The sequence below is a fragment of the Oxyura jamaicensis genome, chromosome 1 (assembly GCF_011077185.1).
Source record: "Oxyura jamaicensis isolate SHBP4307 breed ruddy duck chromosome 1, BPBGC_Ojam_1.0, whole genome shotgun sequence".
Taxonomy (NCBI): Eukaryota; Metazoa; Chordata; class Aves; order Anseriformes; family Anatidae; genus Oxyura; species Oxyura jamaicensis.
Genome location: NC_048893.1, coordinates 112,877,334 through 112,895,201, shown reverse-complemented (window position 1 = coordinate 112,895,201; position 17,868 = coordinate 112,877,334). Strand labels below are relative to the sequence as shown.

Genomic DNA, 17,868 nt, shown 5'->3' with positions numbered 1-17,868 from the left:
TCCAGGGTGTTTGTTTTAAGATGCCAATCACGCAGCCTTTCCGCAGCGAGAACTCGGTGGAAGATTTGCCTTTGTGTGCACGGTGGGATCGGGCCCAGGAGGTGACAGCTTGCAGATAAGGACTTAACTAATGTCCCATAAGAGGCAGGAGGGACAGGTGTTATCGGTGGCTGGCCTGACTCATGCCGTGGGCTGATAATCTCCCGTGAGCTGCTGCAGCAGCACGAAGGTCGCAAAGCTGCCACAGAAAGGCAGCGTTGCAGCCCATCCCTCCTGGTGCCTGCTGAGGAAGGACGGTGGAAAAGTCCCTCCTGACTTCCCTCGGGCCAGGCATCGCCGCTGACCTTTGGGAGTGCAGTCAAAGTTGTGTGCATGGAGAAAAATAGGTGAATTTTAGGTCTGATGCTCCTTCCTGGGGATGGAAGTGAGAGATATGAGGGCTGGCACATGGTCCTCTGCTGCCTGCAGCTTGGTGCCTTGTGCAATGAAGCATACACAGGGTCTGATTTCTGAATCACAGCTTTCGGTGAGAAGTGCTATCCATATATTCAATAGGGATGGACATAAATAAAGTCTCAAATAAGTTAAACAGCAGGAGAACAAGCTCTGTTAATTTTTTCCTTGTAGACCCAAATCCCTTCTATCGGGTTCAAAGTGCTTCTTGACAAATAAATTGCCTTCAAATCACAACCACAGAATTTTAAGGTTCTTGATTTGAACCTTGTTGAGGAAAGAGGCAGAAAACAAACTCACATATAATAATCAAAGGCATGAAGATGTAATTCTACCAAAGATCAAAAAAATGCATTAAATCCTTATCTAATGATGAGCAGGAAGGATTCCCTGGTGGCTAAGTCACAAACCCTTGAAATTGATAGTGTATATATGTTGCATCTAGGTTCAGCTAGTTGGGATTAGTAAAGAAAAAGAAAATATTCAGAAGAAAACTGTTCTTTAAAGAAGCAAGATTTCCATGAGGTAAACATCCTCGTGCAGGACAATTACTCCAAAATATCATCCGGGCTGCTAGCATCTGGCCCCTGAGCAACTACAGACTCCAGTGAGTCAGACTGAGATCCCATATAAACTTTCCTTTTCTCTCCCAAGTAAGGGAGACCCATAGCCTGAAGGTGTCACACCTTCAGCTGTCCTGCCTTACATGGTTTCAAAGTAAGCATAACTCAAAACTAAGGCCAGGGAAAATCTGTGTCAGGAAGGACACACTTGGAAGGGAAATATGTGTATTATATTTTTCAGCAGTGGCAACCATTTAAAGCTGCTCAGAGATTTGAAATACTCTAATAGCAATGAGATCAGCTCGGGCTGCCAGAGACATGCAGTAATGTCCTATTAATAGATTATGGGATCACGTAATAGATACGTGATCTATGGGTACGTAATAGCTATGTGATCAATAGATCACGGGAGCATAGAAATTTATCTCAAGGATATCAAAATATGCATGGCAACATTTCCTAGTTAAACAACAACAAAAAAAGCCAGCATCTGGGTGAAGCTTCATAGGGAACAATGTTATCAGATCTCTCCAGGCAAACATGAGGACCGTATAAAACGAGCTGCTCAAGGGAAAGCAGCACCTTTCTTCCAGCAAGTTTCCCTGCCAGAACAGGCGGAGGCCTGAGGGCTCCCAGGAGCAATGGATCTGAAAGGGATCTGCGTGCTCTCCGTCATCCTTGTTGTAGCCCTCATCACCACGACAGAAGGGAAGGCACCACCGAGTAAGTACATTTATCTCCTGTTGCTTTTGCAGGTATGTATGTGGGCTTGAACCTACTGATTGTACTGGCAGCACGGGCATGCCTCCAGTTCATGTATCAGGCAGTGAATGTCTTGTTCTGACACTATTCCCAAAGCTGGAGTCTTTTTTAAAAGTCTTTCAGAGAAAACTACGGCAGCAACAACAGCAAAAAAGCCCACAGGTGAACTCTTATGTTGGTGGCATAACCAGGACCCTGCCACAAAGGTAGAGGGTCAGAAATGCTCAGGAGCTCACTAGAACAAGACTGGGACTGGAACAGGAGCTAGCTCTGCCTAAGTAGTCTTCTGACATCTGTTTTATGCTACTTTTCTATGTGAATACAATCTCGAAGAAGTCTGTCTGCCTCTGCAGCAGAAGGCATATAGACAACTGAAGAAGTGGAAAGCCAGTTGCTCTACAGCAGACACCTACGGACATGCCAAGAATTTCTTGGTTGTGGATGACTATGTAGTAGACTAAAAATATTAAAAGTATAGCTGTGACTATTCTCACTTAACCCTATGATTTTATAGTTACCTGAAGATAAAGCAGAGATTTTGCATTTTTACACCTGTCTTATGTCCACAGGACCCTTTACTCGTTCTTTTTTTCACGTGACATGGGCAAACCAACAAACATTTACTAGCATAACACCTAAAGCTGTGTTTTGTACCGTTTGATGTGGTCTGTTTGAAGTCCACAGCCCCCACTGTGCTGGGCTGGGTTGACTGCAGATGAGACCACAAGATACTTCCAGGCGAAGTACAGACCTTACCGTAATGGGGCCAGAATTTCACCTGCCATCTTTTTACCACAAGATCTTAAAACAGACAATTTCTGGTCTTAGCGAGTGACAGAAAGTGTACACTTGCGAGATGGACAGAGTCTAGGAAAGTTCACTGCTTACAGTGGCCTCCTCATAAATGCACCTCCACTAACAAAAGTGCAAACTGACACCCAGTAACTTAGGATTTCTGTCCTCAACAGCAAAATGCCAATGTAAAATAGCCCCCAGGGAGCGGAAGAACTGTGGCCCCCCAGGAATCTCAGCAGCGGACTGCAGGAAAGCTGGGTGCTGCTTCAACGCTTCAGTTCCTGGCGTCCCCTGGTGCTTCACCGCTAAACCAAAGAAAGGTAATATCTCCACCAGGAACACTGATTTACCTGGTGTTTGCTTATATGGAGATGTGGACAACCAGGGAGTAGCTCTGCTTTGCTCTTAGGCCAACGAAGCGGGCACAAACCTCTGTGAGAAGACCTCTGGTAAGAAAGTACAAAGTCAAATCCTGCTTGTCCATCAGGCTTGTAACTCGTCCTCTCTGCACAAGATATTTCCTTTTCCTTCAGGCTTCTAGTTATCAAATAGCCCAAGCTGATATTTAGAAATATTTCACAGCCAGTTGTGGTCCTGTTGGTCAGTGTGGACCACAGGATCCTCTGTACTTATTTAAATGGGCTTTCTGTGTGGCTGACAAGGACTTCAGCACTGCATGTTGAAGAGATCGTGAAGAGTCACAAAGAGTCCTCAGCAGATTAATCCATCTGTGGTTGTTTAACACCACAGGCATCCTGTAACTTGTAGGTTTTTCCTCTTTTTTTTTTTTTTTTTTTTTTTCCTAGATTGTGTTGATACTTGCCACTCCCTTCCTTTTCTGTGTGTTTCCCAGTATAATTCCACTGGGCAGATCTTTTTTTCCTCTCATGTTTTTGCTCCCAGTCTCCATTCAGTGAAATTTCCAAAATATCCCAGAGCAGATCTTTTTTTTTTTTTTTTTTTTTTTTTTTTTTTCCTATTAGATTCTTCCTTCTAAAGACCCCTTGGAAAATCCAAACATCTGCTTCAATTTTTTGCCCTTGTGTTCTCAGAGAGGGTTAGAGCTGCTGACCCAAGTCCTTCAAGGACTGGGTGCATACTTTATGTAACTGCTGAGTGTAAGCTACACTTGCAGTGCCAACCCCTTAGGACAACTTCAGCTCAACCTCAGCAGTTGCACAATCAGCCCTGGGAACACAAAATGAGGGGAAGTGGGGGTACAAAGGCAACGTTAGCAAATAAAGTAACTTGATACAAATCAAGATCGGTCAACAAGGTCTCAAATTGTTGGAGGACAAAAAGTGATTTTGCTTTGAACACTGCTTGCATTTAATGAAAATATTGAAAAAGAAATGGCTGCTTCTTAAAGTGTCATTTTCACAGAGTTGATTTTCAGAGCAGAACTCTTCCAGGAGAGGAAAACTTAATTATTCGGGCTGTGTGGTGAAAGGTTTTGATGCTGTGGAAGGGCACTCTTAACATAGATTCCCCACAGCTGCAGTTCCTATCTGTTGGCTGCATCCCCACAAAGGTTCCCTCTGTACCTTTGATTTTAATTTTAATTTTCTGGATGAGCTGTGATTTCTCCTAAATGACTTTCCTCCCCTCCACAGCTGAAGCTGGCATGCAAAGGTGGGCTATGGCCACCTAAAGATTGGGGCAAGACAGGGACAGCCCCTTACCTGAGGCCAGTGTCCGTGGTACCACCATGGGAGACAGGCTGGATTGCTGCCTGCCAGACACTTTTAAGGGGTGAATTTTGGCCCCTCTAGACTCTCTGGTGTGGCAGCAGTTCCTCATCTGTTGGCATTTAGTTTTGCCTACCAGGCACGGGAAGGACTTGGGTGGTATTGCTGCCTGAAATCAGTGTGGAGAAGGTCACCGTGGTTGGTGAGCTTGCTCATGGGCCACATTTGCCTTCTATTTGTGAATTCTGCCACCAGGTACATGGAGCATAGAGTAATGCAGCCCTCTTCCTTTCTTCCTTTTTGCTTTCTGCAGTTAAGAAAGTCTGTCCTGCCGACCCTCGGATCCGAGTGAACTGCGGCTACCCTGGCATCACAGCCAAGGAGTGCACAAGTAGGAAGTGCTGCTTCCGGGCACACCCCGCTGGTGTCCCCTGGTGCTTCTACCACCGCACGGTCGAGGAAGGTAACATCTCGCACGAGACATTGCCCGTGTGTCCCCACGGATGCCCTGCGGCTCCAAGGCAGGACAGACCCTCCTCTCCTTCCCAGTGGGGGTTCAGAGTGCTCAGGGCATGAGTGGGAAGAGCTGGCTAAAGCCAAAGAAGACCAGCTTCTTGCACAGAGGGGTGGTGTCCACAGCCCACCAGAGCCAGGGACTTGTGGGCAACGGGGCTGTGGTGTGAGCACAAGCCCTCAGCTAACACCATGGAAAAGGTGTAGCTACCAAACCCACACCTACTTTATCACAGGAGGCAAAAGGCTTCACTTTAGAAAGGTGGAATGCACTGTACAGAAATTTCTGATCCCCTCCTTCCATTTCTGTAACCGGTCTTGCAGCACACCTAGCGCAGGTAACAAATACCCCTGGCTGTTTCCAACACACCCCACAGTCTGTTTTGCATCTGGAGCAATTCCCCATAATTCAGTTTTATTGATCCGAATCATAGCTAGAAAACACATGTAAGGATGGGTGGGAAAGCAATGACTAAAATCTGACATCTGGATGCACACAACCTTTTTAATGTCCTTCATCTAGGCAAACACTTCCCTGCATCTTTTCAAATTTGCAGGAAAAACAAATCCCTTAACCCACTTCTCTTCTTTTCCTCCCCAGCTTGTTAAAGCAGAAACTTCCATCAAGAGCCTACTCAACTGGGAAATAACAGCCAGACGTCCCAGCTCAAACTTCATCATTTGTAACAACAACGATTTTTATGTCACTTTTTTCTCCTTTCTGAAGAAAAGTTTTCCACAGCTTTTATTCTATCAGTAGGGTAGTACCACACAGTTTTTCAGTGTAATAAAAGAACCAAGACACAATTCATGAGTCCTCTGCTGCCTTTATTTTTAAGCCGTGTATTTCTTTGTTTCCTGGGAAATCAGACGTCTTAGCAACCCGCAGATGACAGCACGGTCGCTAACATTTCTGTAAAAAGTAGGGTGCAGTGCTTACACTTCACAGAATAGCTGCTTCAAGGTGGTAGCTGATGGGTGGCTACACAAGGACCTCTCTTGTTTGAACACTGAAAATGCTCAGCGCTGCCCTTTTTACAGCGACAGCAGTGGGATTGTTTTGCGTTTTCCCCTCAGGCCATAGGGAAGGGTCCCTTTGCTCTCCCCAGTGCCACCCCCAGCATCCAAACCAGCACCGGCCTGTGTCCTCATGAGCAGGTCCCCTGGTTTGGGTGCAGGAAAAGCGTGATTCAGCTCAGCATCATCAAAAACAAACCAAGAAACAAGGCCTCTGGCCCCAACCTACACCTGAACCATATCCTGTGGTGTGTCACCAGACACGGGAGGAGCTCCGGGCCTCCAGGCGAGTATTACTGCTTTCCCCTGCACGTGTTTAATGCTTGGCACTGCAGCTTAAATGCTTCTCTGCTCTGGCTGAGAAAAAAAGCCCCTAAGAGCTCCCTTGGGAACAAAATGGGTAACATGAGACTGCTGCAGTACCATGCCGTGCTCGGGGGCTTTGCAGGGAAGAGCAGTTGAGCAGTTTTGCAGGGATGTGCTGCAAGGAGAGAAAATGATGAAGACACCAGCCTCCTTAGAGCCTTCTTTTATGATGATGAAGTTATCCAAGTGGGCAAAAATCAGCCATTCGTGAAACTCCATTATCTCGCAATTAAAACAGGCACGGTAACAGGATATAAATGCAGTTGTAAGAGAAGCAAATAACCTGACAAGCCTTCTGAATGGCTTTGAAGGTCTTTGCTAAGGAAGATCTGGAGGTGTAGCCCAGGTGAATTTGGGAGGGTTAAGTACAGTGTGATCATTAAAGTAGTGAAGTGGCCGAGGCCCCAGAAAGACAAGCCCAGCCGAGGGACCCTGGCTGCTGGCCATCGATTGCGTTTCAGAGCCCACGTCGGCCAGCACACGGACACGAGCAGATAGGCACAGCTCATCCATTCGGTCTGCGTCAATAGATTTACAGGCTTCACTAGCTGGCAAAATGGAAACAGCTTCAGATGATTGAGTTGTGTAAAGCCTGTCCTTTATATATATATATATATATATATGGAGCCCTGACTTACTTTGGGAAAAGCAATTCAAATGGAAACTTGAACAAAGCTGTTGTTAGTGTTTTGGGCTGCTTACCCTACCCAAATTAAACTTCCAAATAAAAAGAAATCTGAGTGCACCCGTAATGCCCTGAGAGTGATGGGTGGCCACGCTGGGGCATCTCAGAGGTTCATCCAGCCCCGTGTCCTCCAGTCCCCAACAGCGTTGTTGGGAGAGGGGCAGGATAAGCGTATAACGAGGCTGCCCTTTTAGCACAGCACAGGGCTCTTGTCACAAACATGAATCAGACTTAATGAGTAAACATGGGAAGCACAAATGCAGACTCACCCTTTGTGTCTTTGCTTGCACACCCACATTGCTGCACAGCTAGTAAGCTGAACAAGGAAGCAAAGTGCTTAGTATTTTTCTGGGGAAAAAAAAAAAGAAAGAAAAAAAAGAAAAAAAAAGTAGGTCAGCTACATGATTTTCATCAGCAAAGGTGCTACTGTAATAGGAATCAATGCTGTGACACAAAGCATTTGTGCTGCTGAGGCTGTTACGCAGATAGTGAACGAGGATTAAAACCACGCATGCCTGGTGGTCCTAAACTGTGTAATCAAGACAGCTGCGTGCAACCCATGCCCCAGCTTCCAATAAGGCTGGAAAGAAACTGTTTGGCAATATAGATTGATTCCCTGTGTGGGTCTTCAGTGACTGAGGATATTTGACTTTTGTTTTTTTAAAGCAATTGTAGCTAAGGTAAAGGTCTCAGAAGTCAAACGTTTTGAAGCAATGCAGGAGAGCTGAATTTGGCTGACACGCAGAATTAATGGGAAAGCTGGAGCAGACAAGGAGCGCAGAGTGCAGATGGGTGCTAGCAACAAAGAAGAAGAAACCTGTAGCAATCTAGAAAAGGAAGTTAATTGAAAACACCTCGAAGGTGTATATTGTAACATGCCCACTTACTGCAGATCGCATTCCCAAGTATCTCTGGAAAGGGTATGCTGCCTGTCTGAGCTGATATCACACACCTCCTCTGGCAAAGCTCCCATTCAAAAGGAAGATTTCAGGCAAGGTGCTAAGCCAAAGTGAAAACAGATACAGAAACTGAAATGTTCCTGTTGAGAGCAGCTAAATCACATGCAGTTCTGCCACAAGTCTCAATGAACTACTTTCCAAAAGTTTCATCCCTGGGGTTCAGTAAATATAAGGGACACTTGGACCATGTTTTCAAGTGAATTTCAAGACTCCTGGTCGCAGAGGAGAGCCTGAAAACTTGACCATGATGCTCTCAAGCAGCTTGGAAAGAAGGTAAGACCCAAGAAGTACATCTGATTGTGTTAAACCCAGGAAAAATGATGTTATCAAGACCCAGACTCAGTCTCCAGGAGGTTGCCCTTGCTGCCAGGCCAGGTACAAAGAGGGGGATTCGCTGCTCAGAGGTGCAGGTTTCAAAACCTTTCTTATGAACAAAGTTCAGGCAAGAGCAGCTCTCTGCCTCTTTGGGCAGAAGAGTCCCCTATTGAACTGTAGCCTATTTCTTCCCCATCCAAACCTAAAACATTTGAAAGCTGCCAGTGTCAGTAAATGAAACAGCAGTGCCCAACAGCCTGCTGCAGCACGTGTGGTCCCTGCTCCTGTACACACCACCAGGTACATGATGGGAGGAGGAGACTGCAAACGTGCTCAGCAGTAGGAGACAATTTGTCGAATAGATAGACTTTGCTTAAAAACAGGTGTGTTGCATTGCATAATACTTGGTTTAAATACAGAAGCACTCACCAATGCTCTAGAAGAGGATGCTGTTTGGTTGTCTCCTCCTGCTAGAGAATGGTAAAATGGTGGTGGTTTGAAGCAGCTACCATCGTTTGGATGATTTTGGTCTATTGTGTTTTGAGGAAGCTTCATGGAAGCTGAACCTGAGAATTTAAACCTGACCAAGCTCTCCAAAGGCCCCATGATCCTCACTACCATGAAATGGGATTTTCCCTGCTTCCTCCCCTTCCTCAGACTTGGCATTACACTGCACCCAAGGGGGACATTGCCACGACAACATACAGCTCTCAGCAAACAGCAGCAGCAAAATCCCAAGCTTTGATTCACTTCTGTTTCTTCTATAACAACTTCGGAGCTACTTTCTGATCGTACCATGGGAAAGAGGCCAAAATCACCTGTAAGGCTTTTGATAAAGCTATGAAACGTTTTTAACATCTGACTGTAAGGATATGGAGGAATGAGCAAGGAGTTGCCAGAACAGGTGGAGCTTCATTCTACCTGCTTAGCAGAGAAGACAAGCTGGCCCCAGTATGGTGGTGGGACAAGGCAATGACTAGGTGCTAGGGGAAAAACAATGCCACTGTGTTCCAAAGTCACAATTTGATAACGTTTCAAATTCACATTCTGTTAATATTTTCCATTTGAGGAAGAGATGAAGGACTGGCACAAAACTGCAATGTCAGGTACCTAGCAACACTATGGCACGAAGTTGACTTGGCATAAAAATTTTGCAGATCTTCTTGAAAAAATCAAGGCACAAAAAATAAAATAAAACAAATTTAAAAAAAAAAAAAGAAGAAGAAGAAAAAAGGGAAAACAAATGAGGCTATGAAATTAATAATAAAAAATGCAACTAGTGCTCATGCTGCTCTTGGCAGCTTTTCTGCCACAGAGGTGGGAATTCCCAGCCAAGCCCTTTATCATGCCTTTCCTAAGATAAACCCCAGTGCTGGTAACTGGCAGCATGACAGCTGCTCATCGTGCACCTGGGCACTGCACACATCCTCGCATCCTTCCACGCTGAAAGAAAGGATCATTCTTATTGTAGCAGCTTCCTTGTCTTTCCAGTGCTTCCCATCCTGTGTTACGGACAAGTTTTTAAATTGTTTCCCATCCTGCATTATGGACAAGTTTTTAAATTGATAGCTATGGGAAAATGCAACATCAAGTGTTCTTTATTTTGAAATGCTCTGTATTTTATGACACCATTTAGAGAACAGAGTGGATGGTAATTGCGTGTGAGGTATATTAATTTTTGTACAGTTGATAATGAGAAGTTCATGGCTGGCTTATTTCGTGGCATTAACTGTAATATAAGACAATAAAAGTGAGTGAAGATGCCAATCGGGCTACAGAAGAGTCCTGTTCCTCCTTTTCCTTGTCTGATCTATGGAGAGTTGGCATGGGGAGGCATCTAGTTTTGGGGACCATGATATCTTCAGTACAGCATTTTTTGCAGGTCTGTAAAACATGTATGACCCCTATTATCAATAGAAAACTGCCTTGCTCTTAGTTTTGAAAATGCAGTCCTATTGCATCCTCTGGGGAGTTTATCCTTTGAGCATCACTGCTCATGTTGGCTGGACACTTAACCAACTTGTGGAAGTTATGGCTGTTAGCCTTGCACTGTGGTGAGAAATACAGCTGATTTTGTTGCTGTGGCAGGCAAGAGGGGTGGCACAAGGACAACTTAGTAGCATGGAAAGCCACCCTGCCAAACGAGTTGAAGAGACCTTTCATGATGTACAACATGATGGAAATGCACAGGAGGCTGCTGGAGAACATAGCACGGGTGTTGTGGCTGAACAAGGGAAAATGGTGCCTGGTAAACTGGGAAATGGATGGGTGGGACTGGCAGAATAATACATGGTTTCCCTTCTCTGGGAACAAGGGAGGAGGAAATCTGTAAGTTCCAGAGTACTGAGCAGAAGGTAGACAGGGAATGATCATTCACTTCTTCCTGTAATGTAAGAGCATGGGGAAACCTCTGCTGAAACTTGCAGCTAGCATGGTCAACAGGAGACTCAAGCAGCAACTAGACAAGTCCATGAAAGAAAAATACATCAAAGGCAAGAAAATACAAAGAAAATCCCCATGTCTGGTAGTCTTTGAATTGGCAGGCAAGCACCTCTTGATGCTTACCCTGTTCTTACACTCTTCCCTGTGTGGTGCTGTGGTCCACTGTCAAGCACTGGGCAATACAGATCCTTGCATTGAGCCAATGTGACTACACCTATGTTACGAGGAATTTTTACGAGTTATATCTGTAACCTATCTGTATTGGAGTTACCTGAAACCACATCTAAAAGAAGCAATTAGTTGTCCTTGCTGACTGCCAGGGGCAGTCAGTGAAAATGCCTCTACCACTGCAGCTGCCACTTCCCTTTGAGAGAGAACAGGGACAACGGCATCTGTCTGAAAATAATAACACTTTATTTGATTTTTTTTTTGTTACATTATCATAAATGTCTCTATTCTCAGAAAACAAAGCCCTAGTTTGGAAAATAATGCACATACAAATCTCTTACGGGTCTTAAGTATACAGAAATATACAAAGATTTCTCCATTATTGTCATATATCATCAGAATGCCCCACATCCCACATTTTTACTCAGGTCCACTGTACCAGTAAGCGTTAACTACAAAGGTAACAAGCAACCTGAAAAAGACATGGTTTACATAATATAATTACATATATGTATATATATATCTACAACAGTGCAAATATTTCACAGCGTGCAGGCAGCAAAAGTCTCTAGAGAAGCGTAATAAAATTGATTCATAGTAATGCAAATGCATTACAGAAAAAAGAGACAACAATGACATTCGATATACAGAATATGCACACTTCAGCACGCTGATTTAGAATGATACTTGCATTGACTCTTGCTTCAAAAACAAAAGAACAAATGTTAAATAATTCAATTACAGATTCAAGGGTAGTATCTCACAATAAGGTCAACTGACTCAGATAAAGTATTTCACAAGGCTTACTGACATACATAAGGGTTTGGCTACACTGCAGAACTTGTTTTCTTTTTAGATGTATCACATAACCTTTTTCCTTACATTTCATGTATTTATACTGCAACTTAGGAGCATTTGTTCGATATTTTTAAAAATTGTTCAACAACTTTGTGCGGCGGGAAAGCTGCTTTTTAAAGGAAGAGGAAGAAGTTTGTGTAACAATTAGGCTAAACGGGTTACGAAAATAAGTTAAAATGGGGTAAGAAGAAAGACATCACAGATGTCACTGAAGTTAAAAAAAAAAATCAACATTAACAGTAAAGATTTCCATGTCATCTTACAATCTGCTTAAAAAGACATTTTAGATTTTGTTCTTCTTGAAAGACTGGCGGGAAGCACACCCTCAGAACCAGACCACGAGGTATTCAGTAGCTCAAAGAACACTAAAAAGTCAGTGCTTCACCTCAAACTCCTTTGCACTGGTCCCAAGAAGCTCATTTTAACCACCCATGTGGACAACAACAAGTCACTAGCTAGAAGGACACGAGCAAATGTTTTGCATGGCCAGAGCTGTACAGAAACCCCAAGAAAGAGAACGGATCAATAAAATCGTGATGTACCTTGAAGGCATAAACTATGTACAGAATGCAGACTGGTAGGCTGAGTCACGGCAATTTCTTTTGCAAAAGGATACATATTTTGACTGGTCATCCTTTTACAGTTCTTGCAATTTGTCTCAATAGAAATCTAACTCTCTTAAAAGAAGCTTCTACAACTGACATCTGTGTAAAGCTATGGTTCGTTATAAGATTTCAAAATAATAAAAACACTGAAGCTAGGTTTCATGCTCTAAGGTACCATTACTCTTTTGCAAAATCTGTATGAAATGTGAACAGAAACAGAAGTATGCTAACATACACACAATTAAAAGCAAAGTTGTGATGCTTGCAGGCTCAGCCTGTAACTTCTGGACTTGTAATACGCATCCGGGTTATAAAAAAACATTCGGTGGGATCCAAGAGAACAATCTCTATATTATGAGAACAGGTATCCAGGAACAGGACAGTAGGAGTTGATCCCTGAAAATGCTACTGCCCCTGTCCAGGAATAGCAAAGCCCGTGATTAACTTCAGTGAGACCTCGCACTTAATTTATACACTCACTAGTGTGGTGTGGTACAATTCGTAGGACCTGTGCCATGGGCTCAGCCTGTCACAAACTGTTACAAAGGACATGGCACAGCATTATCTTCTGCTTACTTCTAGTTCCCAACAGCTTTTCAAAATGCCTTTGTGATTATCAGACATCGCTAATGGTTTCCATACAGAACAAAAGGGAAGTAGTTCCTGAGCAATCGCACCCTTTCAGGGTGTTCTGGTAGGAAAATGGACACACACAAAAAGGAAAAACAACCTGTGGGACAATATCTCTGCAGCTACCACTGAGATGCAGCCTGATTATCTACCACACTCAACCTGCTCTGGTGGAGCCTGAGGTCAGCTGGTGCCAAAACCAGCCGTGATGTTTTCTAATATCCTTGCTCTTCGAATCACAGAATCATTTAGGTTGGAAAAGACCTCTAAGATCATCTAGTCCAACCTTTAATGGGGGGCTCTCTTGCATTAGGCAGGACAAGTCCACGTCACCGTCTTCCCACTGAGCCACCAAGTGGGGCTGACCTACAGCTCAGTGAGCAGAGGCAATGTGGATGAGGCAGACATGCCATCTGCACCCTTCTTGCACCCATTTTCCAAGGATCTCTGTTCGGGAATTCATTGCCCATTAAGTCCCTCCCTCTGCCCTTTTTTTATTGTTCCTAAGGTAATCATCGCAGAGCAGCAGGAAAAAGAACAAATCTGCATTTCAGTTAAAAGTTAATGCTGAAAAAAGAACCCTTCCTGCTTATTTTGGGAAGTACAAATAAACACTGGCATGTTTAGTATGCAAAGCAGTTCTGGATTGGCATTTCTGGTGCTGAAGAAAAAAATACATCTTTTTCCTTACCAAAATTACACAAAAGCAATTATGCAAAACAACAGTAAATACGCAGGAAAATATAGACTCATCTCTCTGCTTGATTTTCCTTCTCTTCCGCCCCTCAAAAGAAATTTGTTGTTCAAAAGAGTAGATCGAAATGCCAGCTCTCTGATACATCCAGTGTCTGGACTCAAGTGTTCACTATCTTACATCTATACCATCTCTCTTTCTTTAACGTGCACATATATTCCTCTACTGTAATGATAAAATAAATACTTGGGGCTCCAAATATTAAGAACTGAACAGGAATTCACCACCAGGTATTTTAGTTACTCCCTTTGATCCTTAAAGATGAATTTTACTGAATTTCTTATGAGTACAGACTACTTTCCAAATCTTTTATTTAATTGTAAGTAAAAGTAATTCCTCCTAAAATCTTTCAGGGTTTTTCATATTATATGCAACTTTCTGCCAAAAAAAAAAAAAAAAAAAAAAAAAGAAGCACATAAAGTGTTAATTGGTGCACATTATAACCAAAGCAAAAGGAACAAAATAAGTCAAAATGAAACAAGGAAGCCAAAAGAATGCCCGTCTTCTACTCATCACAACAGAAATCCCACATTCAGTCTTCAAGGGAACTTCAGAAAACTTTTGTGCCTCTTGTGCAATTTTTAGACAGATTGTGACTGGTTTGAATGGTGATAATGGCATTGATTTCAACCAGTTTATGGCTACTTATATATGGCTATATAAAATGAGGTTTTGAAGTCTTCAGAATCCTGCTGGCCTCATTCTGTCTCAGCACGAAGACTCCAGAGATTGGCAATGAGCTTGCTTACACCACAGCACATGCAAGCTCAGTCCACTAACATGGGAAAGCGTTCAATACTAGCCTGCTAGAACTTATTTCCACATAAAGGGAGAAAGGCCAAGCTGAGCCTGTGTTAAAAGATTTTGCAGCATACAAAAATATAACTGGGATGGACTTCAAATACTTCTGTCCCACAGTATCAGCAAAAGAGACACCATTTAATTTTAGCACTAAGGAGGGAAAGAATAATTATCTCATTTGTGTGTAGTGTTGGCTTCGAGAGAATTCATTTATTTCCCTACTGGGATACTACAGTCTGAAAGTGTTCCCTAGAATAGTAACTCTCAGCTAAATTCTGCCAGCAGATGGCTGGGAAGAAGCACATCTAATTAAAAAGGAATGACCAAAAATAGTCCAAAGCATGCATTTTCTTAGGAACACCCATGGGGGACCAGACTTTTGGCTACTGAAACGCAATACAAACTTACAGTACAGGAAGGTATGTTGCAGACTAAAGAGGTAAAATAAGTCTACAAGCACAGGAACAGGCACCGATAACAAGACCGTATCCAAAGAGCTCCTACTGCTAAATTGGTCTGGGTGGGAGGAGACAGCAATGTCCTTGTCTAAGCTGAGACTGGTGAAGTACCAGTTTTATCAGCAAAGTTATTTCACTTGGTAAGTTTCAAGAGACCCTCAGTGTGCTATTTGGTAAGTGGTGTTGATAAATGCAAATCAAACCCTGAATTTATTTAACGCTGTGGATGTTGCACACTTTCATACTCAGCTAGCTCGCAGCTGGACCAGCAGCGTGCAACTAAAGAGTAATCTGGCAAACACAGTCTTGTATCTGTTTGCAAACAGCAACTGCCAGAAATACTCACAAATATTTTGAGAGCCTTACAATAATCAAGGCATATTGTGCCAAGGGATTTCAGGGGAAAAAGGGATTTGTGACTTGTTTAAAAACTGTTCACAGTTCTGAATATTATTACCTAGAATAGTCAAAGTTCTTAATTTCTCCTATCTGACAGCCATGTAGGCCCATACCTGATTGTTAATATACCTGGAAAAGCTGTGGAGCTGTATAGAAGCTTTACTGGCTTCAGGGATATTATGTGAAAAAACAGCAACAAAAACATGCAGAGAGGTTGGACAAGGAGTTTGCTTTTTTTCTTCTACAGTAAAGATTGACCCTATTTTCCCAGGTCAACATATTTCCAGGGAAAGTTCATCTGACCTTCCTAACACGTGTGACCTGACTTCAGTCTAGAAGACTGGCTTAATTCAAGCATTCTGAGCTTAATAGATACGCACGGTCTGTGTCTGTACCAGCAAATAAAATAGAGCCTGGGCACGGGCCACGAAAACAACTGTCTTCACTGCTAAGTGGCAGAGCTGCAGCTCAGCACAACCTGAGCTTTTCCAGATGGTGTTTCAGCACTGTTTAAAAGTTAGTACAGTGCAGGGATTGTTCCTGGTAGCCCCAGCTGTCTGAGTATTAACAGGACAGACAAAGGCAGGCTGTGAAAACTAGCCTAAAGAACAGAGACCAGGCCCTGGAACTATTTAGTTTACTAATATAGGTGTGGTCATGGAGTCCTCAAAACCCGACTGTGTGAGCTGTGACTGCTGGTGACCAGCAGATGCACAAGGTCTTCAACTACTCTGTCACGAGTTGCTGAGCTCCTGAGTGGTTTGCTGTCACTGAGCTGCTTCCAACCTACAAGACCTCAGTGTCCCGATAGGAATAATGCATTTATAGAATGAGTAGGTCTGGCCCGGATGTCTGTGACACTAAGGTAAAACACACAGTAACTGCAGAAGGTAGGAGAACTCACACAGAAGTTTACCAGGGTGTCCAACATGGGCACTGGTCCCATGCTGTCATTCTGGGTTGCCAATCCAAACTCAGGAAAATCAGTGACAAAAGTCACATTGACTTGGAGTCAGAACTCCTGCCAGCAAGTTTACAAAGGTGAGATATGCAGAAGAAATGCATGCCTCTTGCAATGGTTTCACTGGTGTTAATTCCCATGTCACACATGTAGACTTCGGGATGAGATCAAAGCTGCTTGGTATAATTAACCCTGCAATATTACAAGGTCCTTTGCATATTTTGTGGAGACTCCTACACATAGAGTGTTACAGGTATTTTAAATGCTGCCACAGGAGGCAGTCACTAGTGGTTTAACACAATGTCCCAAGCTTTGAGCTGCGGATAGATCTTGCTCAGGCTTTAGGGATAGATTCTGCTTTCATAATTTAAGAAAAAAATGAGCATTGGAGTACTTTGATCTTTTCATTCACAAGAGGTAGATCAAACAGATAATGAGCAGAGTCAGTATTTTCAATACGACAAACATTTAGGATTTAAAAGACACTGCAAAAGAACATATTTTCAATCATTCAGCAGTAGCTTGAACATGTCTGTGCTATCTATTGTTACTTCCATATACAGACCACAGGTTCAATGCAGACTCAGAATCTGCCTTTTCCTCCTAACATTAAGATTTTCATATATGAGACCAGCTCGACAAGTAAAGCACCAAAATTCTAAATTTAGGCAGAAACAAAAATAATGACTTGAATAATTTTAGATTTTTTTTTGTTGTTTTTAAAAAGTATCCATGTTAAAAAGATATATTTTCCTTATTAATTATTACATTTACAGACTTTTGGCCAGAAGGGGTAGTTCTGTGGAAAATAATTGCAAAATAATACATATAAAACTGCAAAGATGAAACTCTGAATTTAAAAAGATGAGAGAATCATATTTTCTTTGCATTCTCCATTTTGCATCTCATTACCTTGTCACTTATAATGACATACAATTCTGGCTACCAGGACTAGCATTACCTTGTCGCATGATTGGTTTTCATAAGGAAATTTCCTACAACCAGTTTTTTTATTACAGTTACACTATCTCAGTATTGATACTCTGTGTTGTAAAATTCCCTTCTATTTCTTCTTCCTAGTTAAAGCTAGAAAGTGTAATAAAAACATGACCCAACCCAGCTGGACTGATTGGCTTAACACTATATGTCCTCTATCCCAATGTGGTTCTCTATGGGCTAGGTCATAACAGCATCTAGCTGGGCACTGGAGACGGGCCTGCCACAGTGAGACAATGTCAAGAGCCCTCTATTGCATGTCTAAAGATCTTCCTACTGCATCATTTTAGTTGTTTTTCCTTTACCTCTCTGCTCGGATTTTGTATCTGAGAACAAAATAGGCAATTAGGCGCAGAGAGATGAAGAAAATTCCAAGAACGATGAAGTCCAGGTAAAGTTTGGCATTTTCTACATCCAGTTCTCTCAGAATAGCCTCTGATTTTTGAAAATGGCAAGTGTCATCTTTGTCACAATGCAGGTCTTCTCGATCCAGTCCATAGATGGAGAGAATAACTCCTTCGAACCCGTATCTGGAAAGAAGAAGGATGGATTATTACAAAGTAAAATGTAGATGATCAGTTTAGAAGTAGTCCACCAGCAATACACTCTCTGTGAGAGCTGGCTGGAAACACTGAGGGGTTCAGTATTGTTCTGACACGTCTCAAGGTAAATTCTATCCC

General features: G+C 42.9%; 2 protein-coding genes across 2 annotated transcripts in view; one reads left to right on the top strand and one right to left on the bottom strand.

Moving 5' to 3' along the window:
• Positions 1-1,399: 1,399 nt before the first annotated feature.
• Positions 1,400-5,583, top strand: LOC118177500 (trefoil factor 2-like). The gene is made up of 4 exons (XM_035345249.1): positions 1,400-1,739; positions 2,747-2,893; positions 4,575-4,724; positions 5,376-5,583. The coding sequence occupies exons 1-4, from the start codon at positions 1,658-1,660 to the stop codon at positions 5,381-5,383; spliced, it is 387 nt and encodes a 128-aa protein (XP_035201140.1). The 5' UTR covers positions 1,400-1,657; the 3' UTR covers positions 5,384-5,583.
• Positions 5,584-15,473: 9,890 nt separating this feature from the next.
• The window catches only part of ABCG1 (ATP binding cassette subfamily G member 1), a 52,393-nt gene continuing 49,998 nt past the window's right edge, over positions 15,474-17,868 (bottom strand). The window contains exon 15 of the mRNA XM_035315871.1: positions 15,474-17,718. Coding sequence (XP_035171762.1) covers positions 17,490-17,718 — 229 coding nt within the window. The 3' untranslated portion in view covers positions 15,474-17,489. The remainder of the gene's footprint in view (positions 17,719-17,868) is intronic.

Bases quoted from the DNA above. Each gene is read 5' to 3' on its own strand.
- LOC118177500 (XM_035345249.1), top strand. From the start codon at position 1,658: ATGGATCTGAAAGGGATCTGCGTGCTCTCCGTCATCCTTGTTGTAGCC. The intron at 1,740-2,746 runs GTAAGTACATTT...TGTCCTCAACAG, and splicing joins AGAAGGGAAGGCACCACCGA to CAAAATGCCAATGTAAAATA. The intron at 2,894-4,574 runs GTAATATCTCCA...TGCTTTCTGCAG, and splicing joins CACCGCTAAACCAAAGAAAG to TTAAGAAAGTCTGTCCTGCC.